Source organism: Carcharodon carcharias, chromosome 13 (genome assembly GCF_017639515.1).
Source record: "Carcharodon carcharias isolate sCarCar2 chromosome 13, sCarCar2.pri, whole genome shotgun sequence".
Classification (NCBI taxonomy): Eukaryota; Metazoa; Chordata; class Chondrichthyes; order Lamniformes; family Lamnidae; genus Carcharodon; species Carcharodon carcharias.
Genome location: NC_054479.1, coordinates 89,243,842 through 89,270,744, shown reverse-complemented (window position 1 = coordinate 89,270,744; position 26,903 = coordinate 89,243,842). Strand labels below are relative to the sequence as shown.

The 26,903-nt window shown below is 43.1% G+C and overlaps 1 protein-coding gene across 4 annotated transcripts in view; it reads right to left on the bottom strand.

Moving 5' to 3' along the window:
• sox5 (SRY-box transcription factor 5) overlaps positions 1 to 26,903 on the bottom strand; it is a 406,357-nt gene that overhangs the window by 16,914 nt on the left and 362,540 nt on the right. For all 4 annotated transcript variants that reach the window (XM_041203211.1, XM_041203209.1, XM_041203210.1 and 1 more), the window contains 2 exons: positions 3,852 to 3,966; positions 620 to 793 (listed from right to left, as the gene is read on the bottom strand). In XM_041203211.1, the coding sequence (XP_041059145.1) occupies positions 620 to 793; positions 3,852 to 3,966 (289 nt within the window). The remainder of the gene's footprint in view (positions 1 to 619; positions 794 to 3,851; positions 3,967 to 26,903) is intronic.

Sequence of the window (26,903 nt, the reverse complement as noted above, 5' to 3'; positions counted from 1 at the left end):
CTGCTCACAAAGATGATTACTATAAAGTCCACCAACCCCCAACATTGTTGGTAGATTCAAACCTCCAGTCCCTCTTTACATAGAGCAATGAGCCAAAAATTCCCAATTAAAATACGCCTTTAAAAACTAAGGAAAATAATTAAAGTGAACATCACCTACAGATCTTCAGCGGCTGGGCAAGTTATCTCTATTTTGACATTAAGGAGGCTGTTTCTTACTGACAAAATGTAATTTAATTTAGCGAAGTCAAAGAATAAGTGACTCACAAAAAGAATTACATGGTTGTTATCTGTCAGACTGTCAGGAAGAATTACATGGACATTATCATCTTAACGATTCAGGCTGCCTTTTGTCTTCTAAGGGATGTTGTTTTTCTTCACACTTATTAATTAATCACATCTACACATAGCTAACATTCTTCTACCTGACAACGAAACTTCAGTCTCAGTGTTGCTAAGTACTGTATTTAATTACAAACTATTAAGCAAAAATGGTCATGATCTTTGGCATATTTCTGTCATCCCTAGTTTGATCAATTTTTTCTATAAAAAGAAATAATAAGACAATCATCCAAGACAAGGACTCAGTAGAATGCTAGCCAGTCAAGGGTGCCACTTACCCAGAATCTTGCTGATGTTGGAGTTGTGCATGTCGGGGAAGGCTTGAAGAATCTTTCGCCTCTCATCCTTGGCCCAGACCATGAACGCGTTCATTGGCCGCTTAATATGGGGCTCGTTACTGCTCCGGCCTCGAGCTTCCCTATAGATCCTGGGTTCAGACACACCCGCATTTCCTGCCAGTAGCAGTGGAAAAGGAAAGATTAACATTGTGCACTTAAGATTTTTTACCATTTGCAAGCTTCTAAATAGATATTTAGGTCATTTAGCTCATTGCTGTTTGTGGGACCTTGCTGCATACAAATTGGTGGCTGCATTTATGACAAGAAGAAGTTGCATTTACACAACATTTTTAACAGAGTAAAAATATCCCAAAGAGCTCCACAAGAGATTTATCTAACAAAGTTTGACACTGAGCTATTATAAAGAGATATTAGAACTGGTAATGGAAGTCGGTTGTAAGGAGTGTCTCAAAGAAAGAGAGAGAGGGTAAAATTTCAGAACTTAGGGCCTAGACAGCTGAAGGCATGACCACCAAAGGTGGCATCAAAGAAATGGGGGTGCACAGGAGTTGGAGGAATATTGAGTTCTCAGAGGATTTTAGGACTGGAAGAGGCTACAGAGAGGGATGGGAGAGGCTATAGACAAATCTGAACGCCAGAATTCATTGTACGTATGCACTAACATCACACAACCTATCACCTCTGAAATTATGTCTCATTAGAGTTCATAAATCAGAGCTAGACATTTCAGTCCTCACTGGATCAATGTGGAATTCCTTGCCCAATATTTGTGGGAGCACCTTCACCACAGGACTGCAGCAGTTCAAGAGGAAAGCTCGCCACCATCCTCTTCGGAAAACTAAGGATGGGCACCGGCCTTGCCAGTGTTTCCTATATTCCAAGAACTAAAATGATCCTCTCAACGCAGACTCCCAGAAGCTAATGCATGGAACAATACTTCCTGGTGCCGATCCATGTCTTTTGTGGGCTAATTGAGTTTAAGCCATTAAATTTATGCAGGGTGTGTACAGCCATGTGAATCAGACATACACAGCAGATACTTCAGTTTGCTGAAAGTACACATGCAGTTAGAGCAGCACGTTGAGCTTCAGAAGAAACCTATATAACACTGACGGGCTAGTGTTCTGATGAAGGGTTTCTTTCTGATATGCTGACCTGACTTTCCTCTTTTCAGAAGCGAATGATTCTGCTATCTCCTATTCCTCAACTGAGAAAATGCCACCACAGGGCTGCTGACCTACCCTTTGAATTGGCCAATAACACCCCACAGCCTGTGAGTGATGGTGTTGCAGTACAGAACAAATTAATGGCAGAGCCACCATGGATAGTCACAAACACAACATCAGGCTCAAGCCCCTACCTTGAAGGGGTGTAAGGGTCAATCAAATCTACTCTGACGATATTTAATCAGTGATGGTGATGTTGAACTTCTCCTTCTTCAATTATATACAGTGCACATCACTTTAATGTCTTCCCATTCTTCCCCTAATCCTACATCTTACATAGAACTACTTGGAATACAGACCCCAGAAACAGGCCATTCAGCCCAACTGGTTCATGCTGCACTTGAGCATCCTCCCATTCTTTCTTATTAGTATAGTCCTCGCTTCCCTTCACCCTTATCTAGCTTTCCATTAAATGCATCTGTACTCTTCAGCTCAACCACTCTCTGTGGTAAAAACAAAAAACTGCGGATGCTGGAAATCCAAAACAAAAACAGAATTACCTGGAAAAACTCAGCAGGTCTGGCAGCATCGGCGGAGAAGAAAAGAGTTGACGTTTCGAGTCCTCATGACCCTTCGACAGAACCGAGTGAATCCAAGAAAGGGGTGAAATATAAGCTGGTTTAAGGTGTGTGTGGGGGGCGGGGGGGGGGGGGGGGGGGGGGCGGTGGGGGGGGTCGGTTTGGGTTGGGGGAGAGAAGTGGAGGGGGTTGGTGTGGTTGTAGGGACAAGCAAGCAGTGATAGGAACAGATAATCAAAAGATGTCACAGACAAAAGAACAAAGAGGTGTTGAAAGTGGTGATATTATCTAAACAAATGTGCTAATTAAGAATGGATGGCAGGACACACAAGGTACAGCTCTAGTGGGGGTGGGGTGGAAAGACTAACCGGGCATAAAAGGTATAGATTTAAAAATAATGGAAATAGGTGGGAAAAGAAAAATCTATATAAATTTTTGGAAAAAAACAAAAGGAAGGGGGAAGAAACAAAAAGGGGGTGGGGACGGAGGAGGGAGTTCAAGATCTAAAGTTGTTGAATTCAATATTCAGTCCGGAATTACCACTCTCTGTGGTAGTGAGTTCCACATTCTCACCACTTTCTGGGTAAAGAGGTTTTTTCTCAATTCTCGAATGGATTTCTTGGTGACTATCTTATAGCCTCTTCCTCTGTTTTGCTCTTTCTCTGTGTCCACTCGATCAAAACCTTTTATAATTTTAAACACCCCTCTTAGGTCACCCCTCTGCCTTCTGTTTTCAAGAGAAAAATGAACCAGCCTGTTCATCCTCTCTCAATAGGCGTAACTCCTTTCCTGAGGAGTCTTGGCTTCACTTACCAGCGTTCTCAGATGTATTTCTTGTATGTTGTCCACCTTTGGCTTCACAGCCTCTGCAAATCTACTCAATTCCCTATAACACCCACTTAGAATTGTGTCCCTATTGAATTCCGGTCAATGACAGATGCTGCGTATGTTCTGCAGTTGTCTTATGATCGGGGGATATTACATCTAGAGGGCAATTATACTTTCGACCTCCTGTTGCAATTTATCTCAAAACACAGAGCTTCCATTCTGACCATCACTACAATGTTAATTGGTCCCTGCAAATCTCAATAACTGCTGAGCAATTATTGTTTGCTTCTAGTTCAATAAATAAAAGGCACATTATGCTTTTCCCATTTCCACTTACATATACCTGCTTAAATCTGCTAGCTTGTAAATCTGTACTGCAGCATGAAGCTCTACTTATGATTTTTAATACTGTGCAGATCTCACTTCTCTTTCGTACTCATGTATGCTGATGAAGGTTTAAAACATCCCTTTAAACAGGAATTTATCTCACCATAAATTTCTAGAAAACCATATTTTCCAGAGAGACTGCAGCATAAAATCTGCATCTTTCAGGCAAGAGCAAAACACACACACTTTGTAAATTGAAGTGCTAAGCCCTTTAAATTGAATGGAACCATTTTAACAAAAAAAGATACTAACCATCTGATTCTCCACCCACGCTGAAGTCCACCATTGCATGTCCAAACTTCCCATCTTCTGGTCGCTTCTCAGTCAGATGCTGGGCGAGACTTTCCAACGAAGTTTTCTCGTGTACCTGTAAATTAGAGGTACGCACTTATAACCAAAATAGGTGGTGTCTGAATCAAAGATGTGTCAGCTTTCTGGTACATACTTATATTAAAAACTATTTTTTCCCTCTCCTTTTAGTTGCTTTTTAAGTAAGTGACATCTTGAAAAATAAAGTATGCCTTTATATATATTTATTTTAACTTGTTTAACTTTTCTTGGGATGTGGGCAGCAATGTCAAGGCTACATTTATTGACAATCCCTTGTTGCCCTGATGACTCAGTGGCTTGCTAGGGCCAAAGAGGGGATTAGAAGTCAACCATCTTATGTGCAATCAGGACGACAGTTAACTAAACCAGGTAAGGACAGCAGGTTCCCTTCTATGAAAGGCATTAGCAAACCAGTTGGAGTTTTAAACAGTCCAGCAGCTTTCATGGTTGCATTTAATTTGAAGCCAATGCACGAATTGTGCTAAGACAATGTACAGAAAAATGTCATTATACAATAGCTTGGAAATTGTAACTATAATTACTCCTAATATTCAATCAGTTGTAATTTTTTTCGATACTTTTTTTCAACTATCCCTTAGATCGCATGAAACCAGTTTTGCAAACTCTTTGCAAACTGATTTGTGCTTGTATAATGTCATATAACTTATTTTTAATAGTTTTAGTGTCTTATTTCAACATATCTTTTCAGTGCAAATTTCAAAGAAACCTCACAGAAATGACAAGCATGTGCTGAATCTCAGCCTTCAGAAAGTTCTTTGATAACACGTTAAGTTTGGTTATGCTGTATTAAACATCATGGCCAATTTTGAAATGCAAAGTGGAGCCTCTGATGTTGGTCCAAAACTGCTAGGGGATTTTGGCCAAGGTTTCTCTCTCAACACAGCCGACATAACTGTATTCCCCCATAAAACATGACTCTCTCTCACCCTGACTGCTCCCCCTGATACAGCCCTCATCTCTGCTCCCTTAGCTCCATGGGACACAGACTTGAATGCATATGCCAGATAACTGGTTTAGCCATTCGCTGCCAGGTCTGGCTAGAATACATGAAGCACTATTGGATTCTGCTGTTGTCTACTAAAACTGCTCAATATTGCAGGAACATCCTGGAATGCAATGGTAACCCTCAGCTTCTTTTCTCTACTGCAGACTGTCTTCTTAAACCCCTCTCCCCTGTCTCCTCCATCCACATGCCCAACAACAAATGTGAGGCGCTCATGGATTTCTTTTCCACCAAGATTGGTGCCTCAGCTGCCCCTGCTGTTTCCTTCCTTCCATTAGCTCACCAGACTGACCTTGCTCTAAAGTATCTCCTGCCCCTGAACTTCTCCAGTTTCACAGCTATCAGCCATCTGCTTCTCCGAGCTCATCCTGTTCATGAGACATTGCTCAATCAATCCTATTCCCACTGACCTGACTAACCACCTTCCCTTCCTGGTCCCCATGTTAGCTGATACTGTTGATGGTTTTGCTTCTCAGGTTCTGTCCCTCTCTCCTTTAAATCTGTCATCATCATCCCTCCCCTGGAAAGTCAACCCTTAACCCGATTATACTTGCAAATTACTAGCCAATCTCCGACGTCCCTTTCCTCTCCAAAGTCATTGAACATGATGTCACCTCCGAAATCCGTGCCCATCTTTCCTGGAACTCCATGTTTGAATCCTTCCAATCAGGTTTCCGATCTGCCACAGTCCCAAAGCAGCTCTCATCAAATTCAGAATAAAATTCTGTGTGACAAAGTAAACTATCCCTTCTCATCCTTCTCAACCTGTTTGCAGCCTTGGACATGGTTGACCTCACCATCCTCCTTAACACCTCTCCGCTGTAGTCCAGCTGGTTCTATTCTTATCCATCTATCTATTTTTCCAGCCGTGGCTCAGTTGGTCCCTGGGTCAAGTCCCACTCTAAGGCTTGAGAACAAAAATCAAGGCGGACACTCCAGTGTAGTGCAGTGCTGTCAGAGGTGCTATTTTTAGGATGACACATTAGCCCGAGACCCCAACTGCCTGTTCAGGTGGATGTAAAATATCCCATGACACTATTTCAAAGAGCAGGGGAGTTATCCTCGTGTCCTAGCCAATATTAATGCCTCACTCAACATCAGCAAAACAAACTGCGTGGTCATTGCTATTTATGGGAGTTTGCTGTGCTGCTGTGTGCAAAGTGACTGTTGTGTTTCCTACATTACAACAGTGACTGCATTTCAAAGTACCTCATTGGCTGTAAAGTATTTTGAAACATCGGGTGGTCATCAAAAGTGCTTTATAAATGCAAGTCTTTTTTTCTTTCTTTTAATTGTAGCCAGGGTATCACTTGCAATGGCTTTTCTTCCTGCTCTTGCACTGCTATCTCTGGTGTCCCCCAAAGATTTGCCCTTGGCCCCCTCCTATTTCTCATCTACATGCTGTCTCTCGTGATCATCCAAAAGCACAGTAATAGTTTTCACACGTACACTGACGACCTAAACACCATCTCTCACAACTCTTCCACTCAATTAGCAGATTGCTCATCTGACATCCAGTGCTGGATCAGCAAAAATATCCTTTAATTAAATAGGTGGAAGACTGAATCTATTGTCTTCAGTCTCTTTTTGTCACTATTCCCTAGCTACCAACTCCAACCCTCTGTTTGGCAACTGTCTGAGGCTGAACCAGACAATTTGCAATCCTGGTGGCATATTTGACCCTAAGAAGCCTTCCAAACACAGATCCACACCATCACTAAGACTGCCTATTTCCAATTCTGCAACCTCGCCCAATCCCTCCATCCACCCCCACCACCCCCACCCCTTCCTCAGTCCATTTGCTGCTGAAACCCTCATTCGTGTTGCTTCTAGACTTGACTATTCCAATGCACTCTTGGCCTCTCACATTCTACCCTCCATAAACTAGAGGCTATCCAAAGCTCCGCTGCCTGTGTCCTTATTTGTATCAAGTCCCGTTCACCCATCATCCCAATGTTGTCTGACCTACATCAGCTCCTATTCAAACAAAACCTTGATTTTAAAATTCTCATCCTTTCTTTCAAATCCCTCCAGAGTCTCGTTCCTCTCTATCTCTCTAATCTCCTCCGGCCCCAGCCCTGCTAGTCCTCAAGCTCTGGAAAACCCTCCCTACACCTCTCTACCTCGCTTTCTTCCTTTAAGATACTCCTTAAAACCTACCTATTTGGCTAAGTTTTTGATCGTCTGCCCTAATGTGCTTTATAACACTCCTGTGAAGCACCTTGGGGTGTTTCATTATGTTAAAGGTGACGCAGAACTACAAGTTTTTATTTTGTTGTAACACTATCCAGGATTTATGCTCATGTCGAGCAAGACGCTAATCCAAGAACCTCATCTTGCAAAAATCAACCCTGGTATATTCCCCCAGATTTCCAACCAAAAAACTCAAGCAACAACAACTTGCATTATATAACACCCTTTTCATAGCAAAACATCCCAAAGCACTTCGCAGGAGCTTTGTTAGACACAATTTGACAGCGAGCCACATAAGAAAGAATTAGGACAGGTGGAGTTGGTTTTAAGAAGGATTGTAAAGGAGGAGAGAGGTGGAGAGGTTTAGAGAGCGAAGAGCCTTGCTTTTACAAAATAATCTTTCATGACCATAGAACTGTCCCAAAGCGCTTCATAGCCAATGAAATACCTTTGAAGTGTAGTCACTGTTATAATGTAGGAACCATGGCAGCCAATTTGCAAACATCAAGCTCCCTGATTGAGTGATATTTCAGAGACCTAGGCTGCTGAAGGCACGGCTGCCAATGGTGGAGTGATAAAAACCGGGGATGTGCGAAGGAACAGACTTGGAGCAGTTCAAACATTTCTTTTATAGGGAGATGGTTTTAATTTACCCTACCTGTTGGGAAATGGACAGAATGGGCTGGATGCTGGTTTTACATTCAGCTCAATTTTACCCCCACTGAAATGAATGGGGAGTAACATCAGGAAGGCTGATCGCAGGCTGAAAAATCCAAATCCTACCTGATCCTGCAGGCTGCCTGCCTGTCAACTTAGATTAAAATTGACCCCATGCATGATGTACAGTACTTCATGTCCTGGTCAGGACGGCTGAATGTAGCAGAGACTACCGGTGAGAATAAATACAAGAGGGAAAGATATCAAATAATCATCAAGTGCCACTTTCAATTAAATCCCGTTACTGTTCTCTTTCACTGTTAGGTATTTAAGGAAACAATTACAGACACAGGCTGTGCTACTGAAATTCAGATTCCGACAGTTGCATTCCTCTAATTGTTTGTAGGTTCAGAGAATGAAGGAAAATTAGCATTAATACCTGGGGAAAGAAAATCCTGTTGCTGGAGTGGAACTTACACATGTTTTTAGATAACACGCTTTCAACATGCTTTTAATGATCCCACCCTGGCAGATGGCAGGCAAATAAATGGAAAGACAAGAGCGATAAAAATAAATGTTTTCTTTTTTAATGGACAATACAAAATGATCTGTGCACATTGTAAGGGGAAGTGACAAGTGCTGTCAGAGCGGGGAAGATGATAAACATTTCATTAATATGCAGTTCATCGTGTTTTATTTATAAAGTCAGGCTATTTATAAAAAAACATAGATCGTTATCAGCATTATGCTGTGATACTCCGAATCCTAACAGCTACTGTTCAAATTGAACAGCATTCTGTTTAAGGAGTCTTGCCCTTCTTTTGCCAAGGGGGACCATGGTGGTCAGTGCGTTCCTGTTGAAAATAATGACATTTTCTGAAATCCTTTGCAAAGAAGGGTTAAAGAAAATGATAGTAGTTTATGGTTGTATCAATAATTCAATCGCATCTTAATAATTTAACACCTGAGATACAGGTTGGTTTTAAATATTTATAAGGCCAATAGTTCTTAAAAAAAGAAATAAAGAAAATTTATCCCTAAATTGTCGAAAGCATGCAGGTTATTTACATGATATTGGTGCATAAATGTCAAATAGACACAAGGACATGCAATAATTTAGAGGTGGAAATAGTTCAATATCTGATTTGATATATGGTGACTATAGACACAAATAACAAAAGAACTTTCAAATCTAATTAGCATCTTATCATGGCCTTGGGACAGCCCAAAGTACTTTACAACTAATTAATTACTTTTAAATCACAAGTGTGGCAGTCAATTTGCATTCAGCAAAGTCACGCAAACCGGTAATGACATAGATGATCTGTTTTAGCGATGCTGGTTGATAAATATTGGTCAGGACACTGGGGAGCACTCCCTTGTCCTTCTTCAAAATAGAACTAAGAGATTTTTTACATCCTCCTGAGAGGGCAGACGAGCCCTCATTTTAATTTCTCACCCGAAAGACAAGCACATCAGACAATGCAGCATTCCCTCAGTTTATATCCTCTAATCTGTGGTACACTAAGATATATTTTTGCAGTTTCTGATTTTGAACATTAGTAGCAAATAGTTCTACAGACATAGCCAGTGCTGTAGTAAATAGCTGAACATTAGCTCATTCTTAAATTTTTTATTGTATTTTTATCAGAGATTTTCCAGAAATCCTAGAAAGTTTACATGGGCTAAGTGTGTAATGGCCTCTTTTTGGGTAATATGCTTTCAGTAGACACACAAATTAGGAATCTTAAGCATTGTCACGTGGTGCTTAGGCCACATCCCAATAGTTAGGATGAGCTGCCACATTTCCAGAGGCAAAGTGCTCCTGGGGCAAAATCCACCTTCAGTGGCTTGCCTCACCTGCAGTGGTCCTCTGGAAGTTTTGGGAGTGCTAGTGGATCAAGGTTTGGGGGAAAAGAATTGGGAGGATTTTTTTGGAAAAATATATTTTATTCATAAAATATCTGAAAGAACATGACAAAACATTTCTAAAACGCCATCACAAAAAGTGCAATCAGATTCAACTTTTCCACATGGGTCATGAGGTGGATGGTGATGAGATCAGGCCAGGGGCAGCCCAGAGTGCCATGTAGAAGATGGAATAGAGCACCCCTTTTCTTCCCAGCTCCACATTAAGGCTAGTGTGATAGAAACTTACATTAGTTTGGTGGTGGTCTCTTTAAGGACTGCCAGTCCTTGTAGGCCACTTGTAGACCAGTAACACTAAGAGGAGTCAGGTCCAGCCCCGTGTCATTCCAGGTAGACAGATTTCAAGGACGGGTTGTGCTCATTTTCACATTAAAGTGAGATCCACACTCATTTCAGGCAGACTTCAGGTTGACTAAAGAAGTAAGGCCCCTGACGATTTCAGTGTGGTTTGGGCTCCTGTATCATACCTTAGTTAAAGTTGTTATTGTTACCCCTGTTTAATGCCTGTGAAAAAGCCAAGGAGGTTGGCAGATTTAAACCCTGACGTATTTTGAATATAAACCTTGACAAAATTAATCGAGGATTAAAAATATAATGTTGAAACATTGATTTGCAAAATTAATCAAATGGAGATGTTGTTTAAATAGACTAAAAGTGACCAGTGAATATTTATTTCCTGGAAGATTTTGATCTTCTGAGTTTCATACAAAATTGGCATTCTTTGATTTGTTGCAGAGCCAGTTAATATAGTGACCCTCTTGGTGATTTGTTAGGTTGTGTTTAATGAGAGTTGTAAGGTACAGATCTTAATTAACTCTCCCCACCCATCCACAAAAAAAAATCAACATTCCAAATAAAAATCTGTTAAAGTGTTGATAGCAACAGAGATTGCTCCATTACCTATCGCAATGTTAATGTTGCAATCCTGTCACAATGAAGTGCATGCTTTAGTTGAAAGTGAGAGCAGCTGATACTAACTGGGGAAAGGTTAGGGCATTATTCTTAAGTATATATAAGAACTGGTTTGTACCTGTGTGGGGGGAAGGTAATAGGAGTCTGTGCCTGTATTACCTGGGTTTTGTGAATAAACCTATGTTAAAAAAGACTGGCTCCAAATTCTTCCTTTACTCAGTGAATGAGCAACTAATCATAGCATATAATATAAATTAAGAACCTTACATTTTGGGCAAATCTGAGTCCAGTATAACTGAATGACCTGTAAGCATTTGCCATCAACCTTTTTTCATTCCATGGGATGTGAGCATCGCTGGCTGGGCCAGCATTTATTGCCCATCACTAGTTGCCCTTGAGAAGGTGGTGACGAGCTGCCTTCTTGAACCGCTGCAGTCTATGTGGTGTAGGTACACCCACAGTGCAGTTAGGGAGGGAGTTTCAGGACTTTGACCCAGCGAAAGTGAAGGAATGGTGATATATTTCCAAGTCAGGAGGGTGATTGACTTGGAGGGAAACTTCTAGGTGTGGTGTTCCCATGTATCTGTTCCTGCAGTGCACCTTGTAGATGGTACACACTGCTACCACTGTGCATCAGTGATGGAGGGAGTGAATGTTTATGGATGGGGTGCCAATCAAGTGAGCTGCTTTGCTCTGGGTGGTGTTAAGCTTCTTGAGTGTTGTGGGAGCTGCACTCATTCAGGCAAGTGGGGAGCATTCCATCACACTCCTGATCTGTGCCTTGTAGATGGTAAACAGGCTTTGGGGAGTCAGGAGGTGAGTTACTCACTGCAGGATTCCTAGCCTCTGACCTGCTCTTGTATTTACATGGTTAGTCCAGTTCAATTTCTGGTCAACGGTGACCCCAGGATGTTGATAGTAGGGGATTCAGCGATGGTAATGCCGTTGAATATCAAGGGGCAATGCTTAGATTCCCTCTTGTTGGAGATAGTCATTGCCTGGCACTTTTGTGGCACAAATGTTACTTACCAATTGTTGCCCAAGCCTTGATATGGTCCAGGTCTTGCTGCATTTGGACATGGGCTGCTTCAGTATTTGAGGAGTCGGGAATGGCATTGAACATTGTGCAATCCATTGTCTCATTCCACCAGAAGGTATATCCCACTACTTCACAATCCCCCACTGATCAATGACATAACAGACAATGTTGCCAATATTCCAGAGAAACATCTAGAGCCCATGCTTCTCCCCCACCAAAGATTTTGACTCTGACAATTATTTATCAAGAACCACATGGGAATACAGTGCCCTGGTCTGAACACCCAGTCCCTCCATCATCGGTGCACAGTGGCTGTAATATCTACAGAAAGCACTGCAGCAAGTCGCCAAGGCGTTGTCAACAGCACCTTTCAAACCAGCAAGCTCGCCACATTGGAGATCACGGGCAGGGGGTGCACAGAAATTCATCACCTCTGAGTCATACCCCATCCCAACCCGCAGCTCCTTCATTGTCACTGGAATGCTCTACCTAACAGCGCTGTGGGAACACCTACACCCCATGGAGCACAGGTTCAAGAAAGAAAGCTCAACACCACTTTCTCAAAGGCAACCAGCAATGGAGCAATAAATATTGGCCTTGCCAGTTTTGCTTACATGCTGAGAATAACTGAAAAATATACCCATAAGATTTGGGCATGCCATTTCTTCATGCCACTGGGACAAAGCACTGCTATTTGCATACGTTACATATCATTTGGACATCAGTAAGAGAAAAGTCTGGCAGGCCTCATAAAAGGACATTTCCTTGCATGTCATACAAAGTGCATATATTGAAACAAAACTCCTATGTATGCTAAATTAAGTGAGTGAATCCTTCTATAATTAAATATTTTGATTAAAGTGCCAGGAGCCTTTCTGAACAATTTGCTAATTCCAGGTCAATTTCAACCCTGTAATTTAACTTAGAAGTGGCACCCTTATGTGAATGGATCACTTTAAGATACAAACTAACAAGAAGGCAATCAGGATGTCATAATGACAGACTTTCAATCACCAGGCAGTGTTTTATCATTGTTAAGATTTCCATACCCAGTCATAAACAGACCATATAAAAGAAAGGCTGCAACTTTCATCTTTGCCAGTTAAAGGCTTTCTGATAATACTGAAATAAATTAAAAGAGACAATTTTCGACAGTAAACGTTCATTGAAGAAATGTCTGGAGCTTTTTTGCTAAAATGCTTCAGATCTTTGTATGTCCACCAAGGATAAAGCTTACCACTACAAGAATCAGCTAGAGAGGCTCCAGGTATTAACAATCCATGTGATCGGTCTACCTGCCCCAGCTCCAGTGATCAACACCCAGCTCTGTGCAAAGAAAATTCCACCTCAGTTGTGTCACGAGATGGTGGGTTCAAGCCCCTCCAACAACATATTATCTTGGCTGACTTTCCAGTGCAGTATAGAGTCTGAAGTGCCATCATTCAGATGAGGCTCTAAATTGAAGTCCTGCCCGCTTGTGCAGTTAAAGATCCCATGATGCTATTTTTGAAGAGCAGCAGGGAAGTCCACCCTGGTGCCCTGGTGAATGTTTATCCCTCAACCAACAGGTTATCTGGTCATGTTGCCTGTGCTCAAATTGGCAGCTGTGTTCCTTCTTAATGCTTTTGTTTTAGTTATGTTGGCATCACAGCCTAATATCTATATTCCACCAACATTTATACACGTAGCGCTAGCTAAACCAGACTTGACCTGCTGAGATGGTACCCTGATAATAGAAACTTATAAATGGAAAATAATCTAGAGCTGAGTCTTGAAGATTTCAAGTGTTGGGGCTCTGACTATTTCCTTTGGCAACTGCAACTACGCTTCAGAAGTACTTTGTTGGCTGTAAGGTGCTAAATGGCACAACAGAAATGCCCATCTTCCTTTCTACATTGGTGAATTACTCCACAATTCTGTCAATCTGTGACTGAACATTTTCAACCTGAATTCTTCCAGTGGTACAACCCATAATCTTCCCTCAACCACCATAAACAGATTAACTGATCACCCATTTCATTTTGTTATTCTGTGGGATCTTGCTCTGTGCGATGTGTGATGTAAAGGCAGGTTCTTCTCTTTGTATGAACACAGAGCAAATAGGGTATCAGTTTAGCAGGAGGACCATGGCAGGGAAACGTTTGCATTGTAAGGGGTGCAACCAGAGGGAACAGGGGAAGGGTTGGTTGGGCAGAGCTATTTTCAGAACAGGCAGGTGACCCGAACAAGTGAAGAAACCGTCTTCATGGGATCTTTAAAAGCTGGGGTGGTGGTGGGGGGGAGGCGGTACACGCTGTTGAGGAGTGTAAAGGAGGCACCCTGGACTGGGCAGCTTCCCCAGACACCAGCTTCACTGGGAACATTACAGAAGGGTCTCACCAGAAGAGGCCAGGCTTGAGGCTCGTGGATATCTGAAGCTCTCGTCTCTAATAGACCATCTTACTGCCTGAAGCAACTTAGTCTGAAAAAATATAACAGAACTTGGCTGCCATTCAGGCCAAATCCTCTGAGGAAGTCATGTTGAGTTTGTTAGTATCATGTACAGTCAGACTTAGTTTTATTGTGCAGAGATAGACACTGACTTAAATTAACCCCAAGTCACTGAGGGAATGTTTGTGCGTGCTTTTAATTACAATCTGCTCAGCAGACACACAGGTCAGGTAAACAGTGGATCAAAAATCCCAACAGTCCTAATGGAATACTCTGATCATTCATGGAGTGCGTCAGAGTGAATCTTTTGTTTGGGGGGGGCGGTGGTGGGACCATTACAGGGATTTCCCAGGGCTGCCACAAATCCTTTAAATACCAGAGCACTCAGACTAAAATGGTAGCTAAATAGCAAAATGAGATCAAAAGAAAGGGCTAGATGCAAACAGAAGAGAAAGAAACAATTCTCATTGCATTGTAAACACATTCCAATGAACAAACTTGCCTTGCATTCAATGGCTCATACATGTCTTTAAGAAAAGAATTCTTGCAATTCTATAGCGCCTTTCACAACCCAAGATCTCAAAACACTTCATAGCCAATGAAGTATATTTTAACCGTAGTAACTGTTAGCTGGTCAGAAATATAGCGGCTAATTTTCTCACAGCAAGGACCCCCAAACAAAAATCTGTTTTTAGTGATGTTGATTGAGGAAAAAATATTGGCCAGGTCATCAGGAGAATGCCCCTTCTTCAAATAGTTCTGTGGGATTTTACACCTGAGAGGGCAGACAGGACCTTGTTTTAACATCTCATCCAAGAGACAGCACTATCCGACAGTGCAGCACGCCCTCAATGCTGCACAAGAACGTCAGCCTAGATTACGTGCTCAACTTTCTGAAGTTAGTCTCGAACCCATGATCTTCAGACCCTGAGGTGAGAGTACTGAGCCATGGCTGACCCCTTAGCAGAATGCACTGAAATCAGGGAATAAGATTATGAGCTGAATATTCAAGTCCTGCCAGAATCAGGTACTGATGCAGGTAGGACCTGAAAATACTGGCACCAGCCAGGGTGCCGGTTTCCTGAAATAAAAGCAAAATATTGCAGATGTTGGAGATCTGAAATATAATCAGAAAGTGCTGGAAAAACTTGGCAGATCAGGCATCATCTGTGGAGAGAGAAACAAAGTTAACTTTTCGAGTCCAGTATGACTCTCTGAAGAAGAAATGTTCTCTGTTTCTCTCTCCAAAGATGCTGCCTGACTTTTTTCCAGCACTTTCTGTTTTTATGTAGGTCTTCCGACCCGGTTCCCAGTCCCGGCTTTTTGCCGAGGTGGCGTAGCACAGGTACCCGAGGCAGACGGCCAATTAACTGATTTGGAGCCTAATGCAAAGTTAAAGGGTTTCCCAGTCAGCCCCTGGTTTCCTGAGTCTCAGTGGGCAGTTTAACTGCCTGAGTGACAGCGGGCAGTTTAACTCCCTGAGGGCATGCACCCAGTCAAGGGTGTGGTGCGGTGTGGGCGGGGGGGGAGGGGGGCGATGTGCGTGGATGGTGAGCACTTTAAATAGGCCTACAGGCCCTCCCTGTCGGCTGGGGCCTGGGTGTATGTGCAGTTACAGGCTGCTCCGTAGGGAATTTTCTTCCCCTGTCCTACACCAGCCAAAACTGGTTCCCCACAGTGGTGGCCGGCCTGCTTTTTTTGTTTTTTATTTAAACTTTTAAAACGCTGGTGAGAAGGCGCCTCCATGTTGAAGCACCCTCTCAGTTACTCACCCTCTGCTGCAGCCTACTGCACCTCTCAATTTAGAAAGCCTATGACTGACCTTCCAGCTTTGGCAACCCTTAATTGGACAGGGATCCTGTCACTGTCCCAGTTAAGGGGGCAACCAGGTTAAAATTAGAAAGTATGACAGTGTTGTCGCCGCCCCGGGGTGGATTCAGGAGCCGGAAACAGTCCTGTTTCCCACCCCTGAAGTGAAAATTCAGCCCCAATTATTTTCAGAGTGGCCTTGGCATGATGAAGCACTGCTGTGTTTACTTCTTAGTTCCAATGTCAATGAAGAAAAGACTCAATGATGAATTACTTGCTTTGCACTGCATGCAGCAGCTTTGTGAACTAGGGCACATCACCCACATCAAATGGAACTTCTACAGAGCTCAGAGATGAATTGTGTCTCTGAGACTTTAGCTTAAGTTCACTGAGTCCATTAGACTTCACTCAATCTGACTGAGTGCTGAGAATCTATTGATACCATGGGTGTTATTTAATATTCCTTTATACACAGTGGCATTTTGTTTTGAATGCAAGTAATTTAATAAAGCTCATTGTGTAGTTAGCATGCTAAAGCTGTCACTTTGAGTTCACTGTGGGGGAGGGGATCTGTTAAGCAATGGAGATTGACTTTTCAAGACAAATTGTGATGTCACAGGGCTGTTGTCACATCTTGGACTAGAGTTTATTTGGAAATGGTTTCTCTTTTTTTTTGGCTCAGTTGGCAGCCCTTCTGCCTCTGGAGTCAGAAAGGTTTTGGGTTCAAACCCCACTCTAGTATTTGAGTGCCTAACCTAACTGTTACTGCAATGCAATAATGAATCGTTTGCGGCTCTCTTAGATTCATGGCATTTGAAGAAGAGCAGGGGAGTTCTTTCAGCGCTTGAACCATACAGGAAAAGAAGCCATTCAGCCCCTTAAGCATGCTCCACCATTCAATGTTCTGTATCTTAGCTCCATCTACTTGCTTTGGTTCTGTAACACTTAATTCTCTCTCGCTATGTAGTGTCCTCATTGTCCAATGGCTCATGTCATGATTTCACTTTGAATAAGACAAGGAGAGAAGCGCCAAGAACAACCTGAGCCAGTGGAGAGATAGAACGCATACATGGCATCATTCTACACCAAACTCTAGCCACCTAAGCTAACCAATCTCCAGTGTAACCCTTAACACCCTTGCCTGATAAAAATCTATCGACCGCAGTTTTGAAATTTTCAATGACCTATCCTCAACAGCTTTTTTGGAGACTGAGTTCCATACTTTCACTGCTCTTTATGTAAAGAAATGCATCCTGGCATCACCCCTATCCTCAAGGAAATACAAGCCAGAAAACATTTATTCTTCTTCCAAAAACAAATTCACTGGACATTCATCTCATTGCTGTTTGTGGGAGCTAATTGTATGCAGCTCATGTGGGGAGTTTTTTTTATTATTTGTTCACGAGATATGAACCTCACTGGCTAGGCCAGCATTAATTGCCCATCCCTAATTGCTCTCGAGAAGGTGATAGTGAGCTGCCTTCTTGAACCGCTGCAGTCAGACTTTCTAGTGGTTTGGTACAACTGAATGGCTTGCTAGGCCATTTCAGAGGGCAGTTAAGAGTCAACCACATTGCTGTGGGTCTGGGGTCATATGTAGTCCAGACCAGGTAAGGACAGCAGATTTCCTGCCCTAAAGGGCATTAGTGAACCAAATGGGTTTTTACGACAATCAACAATGGTTTTCTGATCATCACTACTGAGACTAGGTTTTAATTCCAGATTTATTAATTGAATTTAAATTCCGCCAGCTGACATGGTGGGATTTGAACCCATGTTCTCAAAGTATAAAAACAAAAAAACTGCAGATGCTGGAAATCCAAAACAAAAACAGAATTACCTGGAAAAACTCAGCAGATCTGGCAGCATCGGCAGAGAAGAAAAGAGTTGACGTTTCGAGTCCTCATGACCCTTCGACAGAACTGAGTGAATCCAAGAAAGGGGTGAAATATAAGCTGGTTTAAGGTGTGTGGGGGGGGTTTGGGTGGGGGGAGAGAAGTGGAGGGGGTTGGTGTGGTTGTAGGGACAAACAAGCAGTGATAGAAACAGATCATCAAAAGATGTCACAGACAGCAGAACAAAAGAACACATAGGCGTTAAAGTAGGTGATATTATCTAAACGAATGTGCTAATTAAGAATTGATGGTAGGGCACTCAAGGTATAGCTCTAGTGGGGGTGGGGGGAGCATAACAGATTTAAAAATATTTAAAAATAATGGAAATAGGTGGGAAAAGAAATACCTAAATAATTTATTGGAAAAAACAAAAGGAAGGGGGAAGAAACAGAAAGGGGGTGGGGATGGGGGAGGGAGCTCAAGACCTAAAGTTGTTGAATTCAATATTTCAATATTCAGTCCGGAAGGCTGTAAACTGCCTAGTCGGAAGATGAAGTGTTGTTCCTCCAGTTTGTGTTGGGCTTCACTGGAACAATGCAGCAAGCCAAGGACAGACATGTGGGCAAGAGAGCAGGGTGGAGTGTTAAAATGGCAAGCGACAGGGAGGTTTGGGTCATTTTTGTGGACAGACCGCAGGTGTTCTGCAAAGTGGTCGTCCAGTTTACGTTTGGTGTCTCCAATGTAGAGGAGACCACATTGGGAGCAACGAATGCAGTAGACTAAGTTGGGGGAAATGCAAGTGAAATGCTGCTTCACTTGAAAGGAGTGTTTGGGCCCTTGGATGGTGAGGAGAGAGGAAGTGAAGGAGCAGGTGTTACATCTTTTGCGTGGGCATGGGGTGGTGCCATAGGAGAGGGTTAAGGAGTAGGGGGTGATGGAGGAGTGGACCAGGGTGTCACAGAGGGAACGATCCCTATGGAATGCCGACAGGGGGGTGAAGGGACGATGTGTTTGGTGGTGGCATAATGCTGGAGTTGGCGGAAATGGCGGAGGATGATCCTTTGAATGCGGAGGCTGGTGGGGTGATAAGTGAGGACAAGGGGGACCCTATCATGTTTCTGGGAGGGAGGAGAAGGCGTGAGGGTGGATGCACAGGAGATGGGCCGGACACGGTTGAGGGCCCTGTCAACGACCGTGGGTGGAAAACCTCGGTTAAGGAAGAAGGAGGACATGTCAGAGGAACTGTTTTTGAAGGTAGCATCATCGGAACAGATGCGACGGAGGTGAAGGAACTGAGAGAATGGGATGGAGTCCTTACAGGAAGCGGGGTGTGAGGAGCTGTAGTCAAGGTGGCTGTGGGAGTCGGTAGGTTTGTAATGGATATTGGTGGACAGTCTATCACCAGAGATTGAGACAGAGAGGTCAGGGAAGGGAAGGGAAATGTCAGAGATGGACCACGTGAAAATGATGGAGGGGTGGAGATTGGAAACAAAATGGATAAATTTTTCCAAGTCCCGACGAGAGCATGAAGCTGCACCGAAGTAATCATCGATGTACCGGAAAAAGAGTTGTGGAAGGGGGCCGGAGTAGGACTGGAACAAGGAATGTTCCACATAACCCATAAAGAGACAGGCATAGCTGGGGCCCATGCGGGTACCCATAGCCACACCTTTTATTTGGAGGAAGTGAGAGGAGTTGAAGGAGAAATTGTTAAGTGTGAGAACAAGTTCAGCCAGACAGAGGAGAGTAGTGGTGGATGGGGATTGGTGGATGTGGATTCTCAAAGTATAAGGTTGGAACTCTGCATTACTAGTCCAACGACATTACCAGTATGTCACAGGTCCCCAGTGTTACCTTTGCTGTTGGGTGATAACCTGGTGGAGTAGGTTGCAGGCTTTTTTAAAGCTTGGCTGGCCTTCATCTGTTTAATGGGAATGAAATGGAAATCATAGCAGGTTCTGTAAAGGGTGTATGATGTGCACTAACAGATTACCACCCAGGCAACGAAAATGAAAACATATCCCATTCATTGGCTGTTGAGGGCTTGGGATATCCTGAGGATGTGAAAAGTATTTTTTAAATGCAAGCTGTCATGCATTTTTTTTTACTTTAAACAAAGTAGTGCAATGTTTGGTTTAAACCCTCAGGTGTTTGAATTTGAAAAAATTTGATTCCTTCTGCTCTGGCTTCAATTATATTTAAACAATATACCAATGTTTCCTTTGGTGTGCTATCCGCTAAAGAAAGAACTTGCACCTTTCACAACCTCAGGATGTCCCAATGCACTTCACAGCCACTTTTACTATTTCGTGATTTTCTCGGCAGGGGCTAAGTGGCGGTTTCAGGACTGTACGCGAGTGCTGAGGCCACAAGGGCAGCCTGCGGATCAGCGGCAGCGATCTTCCTGGTAGTGGCCCCTTAATTAAGGATGGTGGGCTGGATCTTCACGTTGCCAGCTCAGCTGTATCAGAGGGCCAGCAGCTTTGTGCCCCCCACCCACCGCCCCCCCCCCCCCTGGGCAGCACCACCAAGAGACATGGCTGCTGCTGAGGCTGTCAGGGTGCCTCCATTTTGAGGTGCCATCAGAGAGCAGGCAGAAATTCTCTCTCTTTGCTGGGACTAGGACAGACAGGCAGGCCCCAGCTATCAGAAGGGCAGCCACTCCAGCTGTGGCATCAGGGCCACGGAGGTGGCCTTTGTCGTGGAGGCCCCTCCTGAGGCCATGGAGCCTCTGGATGTGATGGATGGCCCTCAATGGGCCCTTAAATGGCTGAATGGCTGCTTGCCTCTGGTCAGCAGGCAGCCGAGTCCCTGCTTTGCCTGCTGCTGGAACTGGGTAGGAGTTGCGGCTTCCCAGCATTTTACCAGCACCCACCCTAGCCCACCACCTGGAGGCTGGTAAAATCTCACCCTTAGTTACTATTATAATGTTGGAAACATGACAGCCAACTTGCTCACAATCAGCAGTTTCCAGGTATTAGACAACAGGATAGATCTTTACCGTGCAACAGTGTAAAATGGGTGATAGTGATTTTTTGTTCCAATTGAGCCCCATTCAATAAGAAACATGTAAACGGGGCTGCCAGTTCACTACCATCTGTCTTACGCCATTCACTACGCATGAAGTCAAGATTCACCATCATGAGTGAACACACCATGTGTGTTCACTCATGATGGAAAACAGTAATAAATCAGCATTACACAATAGTTTTAAAGATTAAATTGGCCCCCAAGTGTTATACTAGGTGAGACTGACACTCCTATATATTGACTAACTTTTCACAGTTAATGCAGTATCTCTTCAACTGATGAATGAAAATCATAACTTGTGGAAAGGCTATCACTGAAGTAATAACTATCTGAGACAGTTTGCTTTAACCTCAACCCATGTTAAAATATGCATCACAATCTTTTATCTGACAATCCGCTGTGAAAATTAACTGTGGAATTTGCATTCTAAAGGATCGACTTGAATGGCGAAGCAGTCTTGAGAGGCTGAATGGCCTCCTCCTCCTCTTCCTCGAATTATTCCGACCTTCGTTCAAATTTAACAAGTCAAAAATTTCAGTGCTGCAAAGTTGCAAAGAGTTAAATCTTAGAAAGCATTCAGGTGCTGTGGATCTCAGCTGAATCCAATCTACCTTCTGTTCATAAAGCAATTCTCCCAAACCACTGAGTTTGTCAGCTTGTCTCAGGCTATAGCTAAATATATGTGCTATGGTTTATGATAGGTTCAACCAAGCTTAACATAGACATCAGGAATAGTATCCCATCATCCTGCTGGCCACTCTTCAGTCCTCTGGTTTGAAGATAGATGCTCACAGCTTCGGATCTCAGCTGGTCCTTCCTCAGTTTCTTGGCGTATTCCACCAAAGATGTCACTCTGATTTTGGTGCTTCCCCTTCTGTTCAGAAGCATAAATGACTCACTCCTTTATCTTTCCAATAGCCCTGCTGAGATGATCAACATTTTACGTCTTTCACCATTGTTTTTGAAAAGTTTATTGAATCTATTAGCTGCCTCAATGAATTTGAAGACTTGAGGATCAATTTTATACAAGAGGAGGAGGCTATTCAGCCCCTCAAGCATGTTCAGCCATTCAGTTATATCTGGGTTGATCTGCACCTCAACCCCATTTACATCCTCCACCAACTTTGCTCCATATCGCTCGATACCCTTATTCCAGAAAAACTCCCAGTCCCAGTTTTTGGAAGTTTCAATTGCGCCCCCCCATTCCCCTCAGCATCCACAGCCTTTTGTAGGGACAGAGTTCCAGATTTCTCCTACACTTTGTATGAAATGATGTTTGCTGATTTCTGTCTCAAATGGTGTAGCTCTGAGTTTAAGATTATGGTCCTTTTTTCTTGATTCCCTTACCAGATGGAATGGTTTCTCCATATCTATCAAACAAATTCTTTTCTCATTTTAAATATTTAATTAGGTCACCCCTCAATCTTCTGTACCCAAGCAAATACAAGCAATTTAATGCAGTCTGTCCTTGTAATTTAATCTTTTAAGCCCCAGTATCATTCTGGTGTATCCACTAGACTGAGTGAGGCCAGCAAAGTTGGAAACTCGTGGGTGAGTGTTACTGTGAGGAGCTTCACTCATAATAACAGCCCCCTCTCATCTCTCTGCCACTGTCCCCTCCCCTCTTTGTTCTTAACACCCCTTGGAAGGGTGGTCTCCAACCTGATCAAACTTTTGAGCCCCCAACTTTATTATCACCCCTAATTCCTGACCTCACTTGTCAACTTCATATTGATAGACCTAATCCCACTGACTGGAATGTTTACCCCCTGGAGTTTAATAGGAAGTCAAGAAGTAAAAAGATTCAGGTTCTAAAGACTGACAATGAAATTGCTTGGAAATGTTAATCCTCTTTATCGGTAGATTCATAAATATTAACTTTGAGGCCATTCTGAATTATGGCCGGGTAGAACCATAGAACACTACAGCACAGAAAACAGGCCATTCGGCCCTTCTAATCTGCACTAAAATATTATTCCGCTAGTCCCATTGATCATTGGGTAGAGTTTAAAATTCCCAAAATAAAATTGTATCCAATAAATTTGGTAATTTGAGTGATTATAGCAAAATGGAAATGATGGAAACTGCTGGACTGGTTCACTAATGGCCAGATAACCTGTTTTGGTGTAGTTGGTAGAGAGGTAAAGGATGTCCAGAACACCATAGAAAATGCCCTAGCTCTCCTTCGAATGGGATATTTTACATTCACCTGAGAGAGCAGTTTATCGCCTTCGCTGAAAGGTAGTGACAGTGCAGCGCTCACTACTGCACTGGGAGTATCAGCCCGGATTGTTTGTGCAACTCTCTGGGACCCCTGGTCTTCTGTCTCAGAGGTCAGGGGGCTGAGACACTGACACACAGCAGACCATGAAGCTGGCTAGTGGGAGCAGGTAAAGCGTTGGAGGAAGCTGCCACGGGTTAGCCGTGAGAATGGTTCCCGGCAGTCGGGTGAGTGGATCAGGGAATTTGGCCGGATTTGATCTCAGGGGGAACATGGGAGATCCAAGGGTTCCTTGTGGAGTCCAGAGGACCGCCACCCAGTTCAGAAGAGAACATTCAAGAATTTTTTTTAAAACATTTACATATCTGGATTTCTGCTGGCCGTAGGTTTTTTCATGGCCAACTTCCCTGGTAGATTTTTATCATCAAAACAACTTTGGTTCTCAGCGACACTGCCAGACTCTGACTTTTCTACTTTACAAAAGTGACTGCATTTCAACAATACATCATTGGCCGTGAAGTGCTTTGACACGTCCAGTCGTCATGAAGAGTACTATGTGATTGAAAGTCTTTCTTTCTTATGCATGCCAACATTGAGCTTCATAGGTTGTCTGAAACACTCCTGTTAAAATGGCGTAAAGTGCGAGACCAATGGGAAGCTGGTGAGGTGCATGTTGCTGCAATTTAAACCCCCGCCACTGTCATCGAGCGTGTGAGGAGGCGGAGATTAAAATCGGACCTGGTCTTTCCGGAAATTTAAACCCTCCCAAACGGCCAGCAAGGAGCTTAAACCTACTACATTCAGGTGGTCTAAGGTACTAGCCTGCAGTAATCATTATATAGCACCCAGAGTGACAGATCATAAACTGTAGGGTTAATCCCAGCCGCCTCATCCGTTAGGGAAGCTACCAGTGCGTCAAGATGATGATGGATGTGAAATTATTACAGGGCTGTCACCGAGGTACTTACTGCCATTTGTAACTAGCTCTGGAACTGACATGCTTTTTATTAAACATCCACATTAAGTCAACCCTGGTCACTGTCAGACTGAATTCAGTGCTCTTGCTGAAAGAAGTAGCTACATGAACCATCACAGTCGACGCTGAAGTGAAACACCAAGGGGCCCCGACTCACGACACTGGAATAAATATTGTTGCAAATAGATCCTTTGTTAAACCACAAGATGCAAATTCCTGCCACAGATCTCGAGGGGTGAAGAAAAAAAGGAAGTGCCTGATTGATTTAACAGTTTGAATATATGAAGCCTGCAAACTGCTCGTAGCCAGAATTTTTTTTTTTGCAAGGGAAATACAGGCAAGTTTCACAGTTACTAAAAGGTGTGAATTTACAGCTTCCCAACCGACAGTGTCAAACTAACCAGCTGCGGATAAAATAATTCAGCTACCAACCTAAATGAGCCGCTTTGTTTCGCTCTGTGTAGTTTGCCATTTATTATCTCCAAACAGGACCCTACGTATCGGGAGATAAAAGTTCGGAACAGCTGGCAAGATGGCAGTAGACTACAAGATACAGAGCAGCATTCTTAACCAAGCACACTTGACATGTTTTACTGTTACTGCATAAGAGAGGTAAAATCTTTTTCTTTATATCACAAGCACTGGGTTGCTTAACGCTTCTTCATAGAGGGACTCTTGTGAGCATGTAACCCCATATCTCTATTTCACTTTGCATAATTGTGATATTGGCTATAAAGAGGCAGCGATTTAGTATCCAATCATTAAACTGGAACAAAACCTAACTAACTGCGGTGAGATAAATTTTATTGCTGCTCATTTCTCAAAACCATTCCCCCACTGTGAAATCCAACCTTGGCCCAAAGCATGCCTTGAAAATAAGTTAGGATCTGGGAAATTGAGAGATAAAGGAGTAGATGCTTCTGAAATTCTCTCTGAACTCTCTCCACACTGCCACCAACACCCCCACCCTTGCTTCCTTTGGCTGGAGTTCCCCTTTAATCATTGCTAAAAACAGGAAACACTATCAGAGTTAGTGTCATCATCGAAATTAGCCGAACAGCTTGTATTTTTAGCTGATATGCAAAAAAATAATTTTCCCTCATTCTTTACATGTGTCATGGACATAGAACCAGTCTCCATCAGCCATCTCATTATCCAAGTGCATTGCTACACCAGCATGTCATAGGGTCATAATGTTATCACAGGCACAGAAGGAGACCATTCAACCCATCGAATCTATGGCGGTTCTCCGTTGAGTAACCCAGTCAGTCCCATACTCCTGCTCAATCCTGGTGACTCTGCAAGTTTAGTTCCTTTAAGTGCCCATCCAATTTCCTTTTGAAATCATTGATCACCTAATTCCATCACCCTCATGGGCAGCGAGTTGCAACAAGTGGTGAAAATTGTTGTGTCAAGTGTCAAACCTCTCCCCCTCTTTAAAAATTTCTATGCCATCCTTGTTTAATAAAAATTACCCATCAGTTATGTTGGAAACTCCATTCATATTTCCTTCATTTTATCATTCAAGCTGGGTCCCTACAGCTGAAGCAGTGCTTTACACTTGTCCGCATTTGAACAGCTTAAACCCATAGCTTCTAACCTCAGCTGAAACTCCAAAATTTCTGTTCATTTTTTAATGACTTGCTTGAAATTTCATTCCCTAAAGAATCACTAATATTCACAATGCTGACATCAGGAAGCTAGTACTTCACAACGTAGCATGGGGTCCCCTAATAATAATATTCAGTATTAAATCCCTCCACTGTGCTTGAGAACCAAGTACCAGCCAGAAGATGCGATATGCTTTCAGCTCCTACACTACCCACTCACCTATTTCACACCATGAGTGGCCTTGCTTCAATTCATAAAATAATCGTAACATTAGCAAAGCTGTAGACTGTATATTTTAAAGACTAATAATGATCTGCCACTGTGTGGAAGGCTGTAATTGAACTCTTCTGTCTGTTACTAAACTGACTGCTGAATGAAATGACTGCCTTGCCAGTGATGGATGATACAGATCGGATGGAGTAAATGTTAAGACAGCCAGACTGGCCTATGTCAGAATTGATTGAGTCTTACAGACTGTGTAAGGAGAAATATTTAAATAGAGTAAAAGTCTGCTTCCATCAGAGACCATCAATATCAGTCTGGAGGATGTGTGAATTTGTACTGGGAGTCATTGTACATGAGTCTCGGCTTTAACCCTTCATCTGGTGAAGGAGTGTTCCTGCATTTTCCTTTCATATCCATTCATGGTAAGGACAGCTTTTACTGGCCATCCCTAAATGCCCTTGAGAAGCTGGTATAGTGAACCACCTTGTTAAAAACAACTGAGTGGCTTGTTATGCCTTTTCAGAGGGCAGCTAAGAGTCAACCACATGTGGGTCTGGAGTCACATGTAGGCAAAGTTGGGTCAAGATGGCAGACTTCCTTCCCTAAAGGACATTAGTACACCAGATGGGTTGAGAATAGCACTCAGAGCAACATAGGCAGATAATGATTGAAACTGGCCTTATCTGGCCTTAACTGAAGGTGTATTTCACTTGTACAGGGAAAGCTCAAAAAGCTAAAATGCTATAATGCAGATCTGTCCCGTGTTTGACGGTTCAATTCCCTCCTGAGCTCTACTGCAAGAGTGAGTCCCAAAAGGGAACAGATTCCTTACAGTAGGCAGAGTGATGGACCAGGATTTCCCGGTCGGCAAGCGGGGTGGGGCGGGGCCTGCTCGCTGATGCTTAAAATGATGCGGAGTGATGTCGGATGGAACTCCTGACATCACCCCACCTCATTTCAATTTTCACGTGGGGGGTGGTGCCTCAGCAGAATGAGCTGTGCGCCCACCGACCTGTTAATGGCCAATCGAGGCCACTGACAAAGTAGTTAAAGTAATTAATGAACCTGCCCATCCAACCTTAG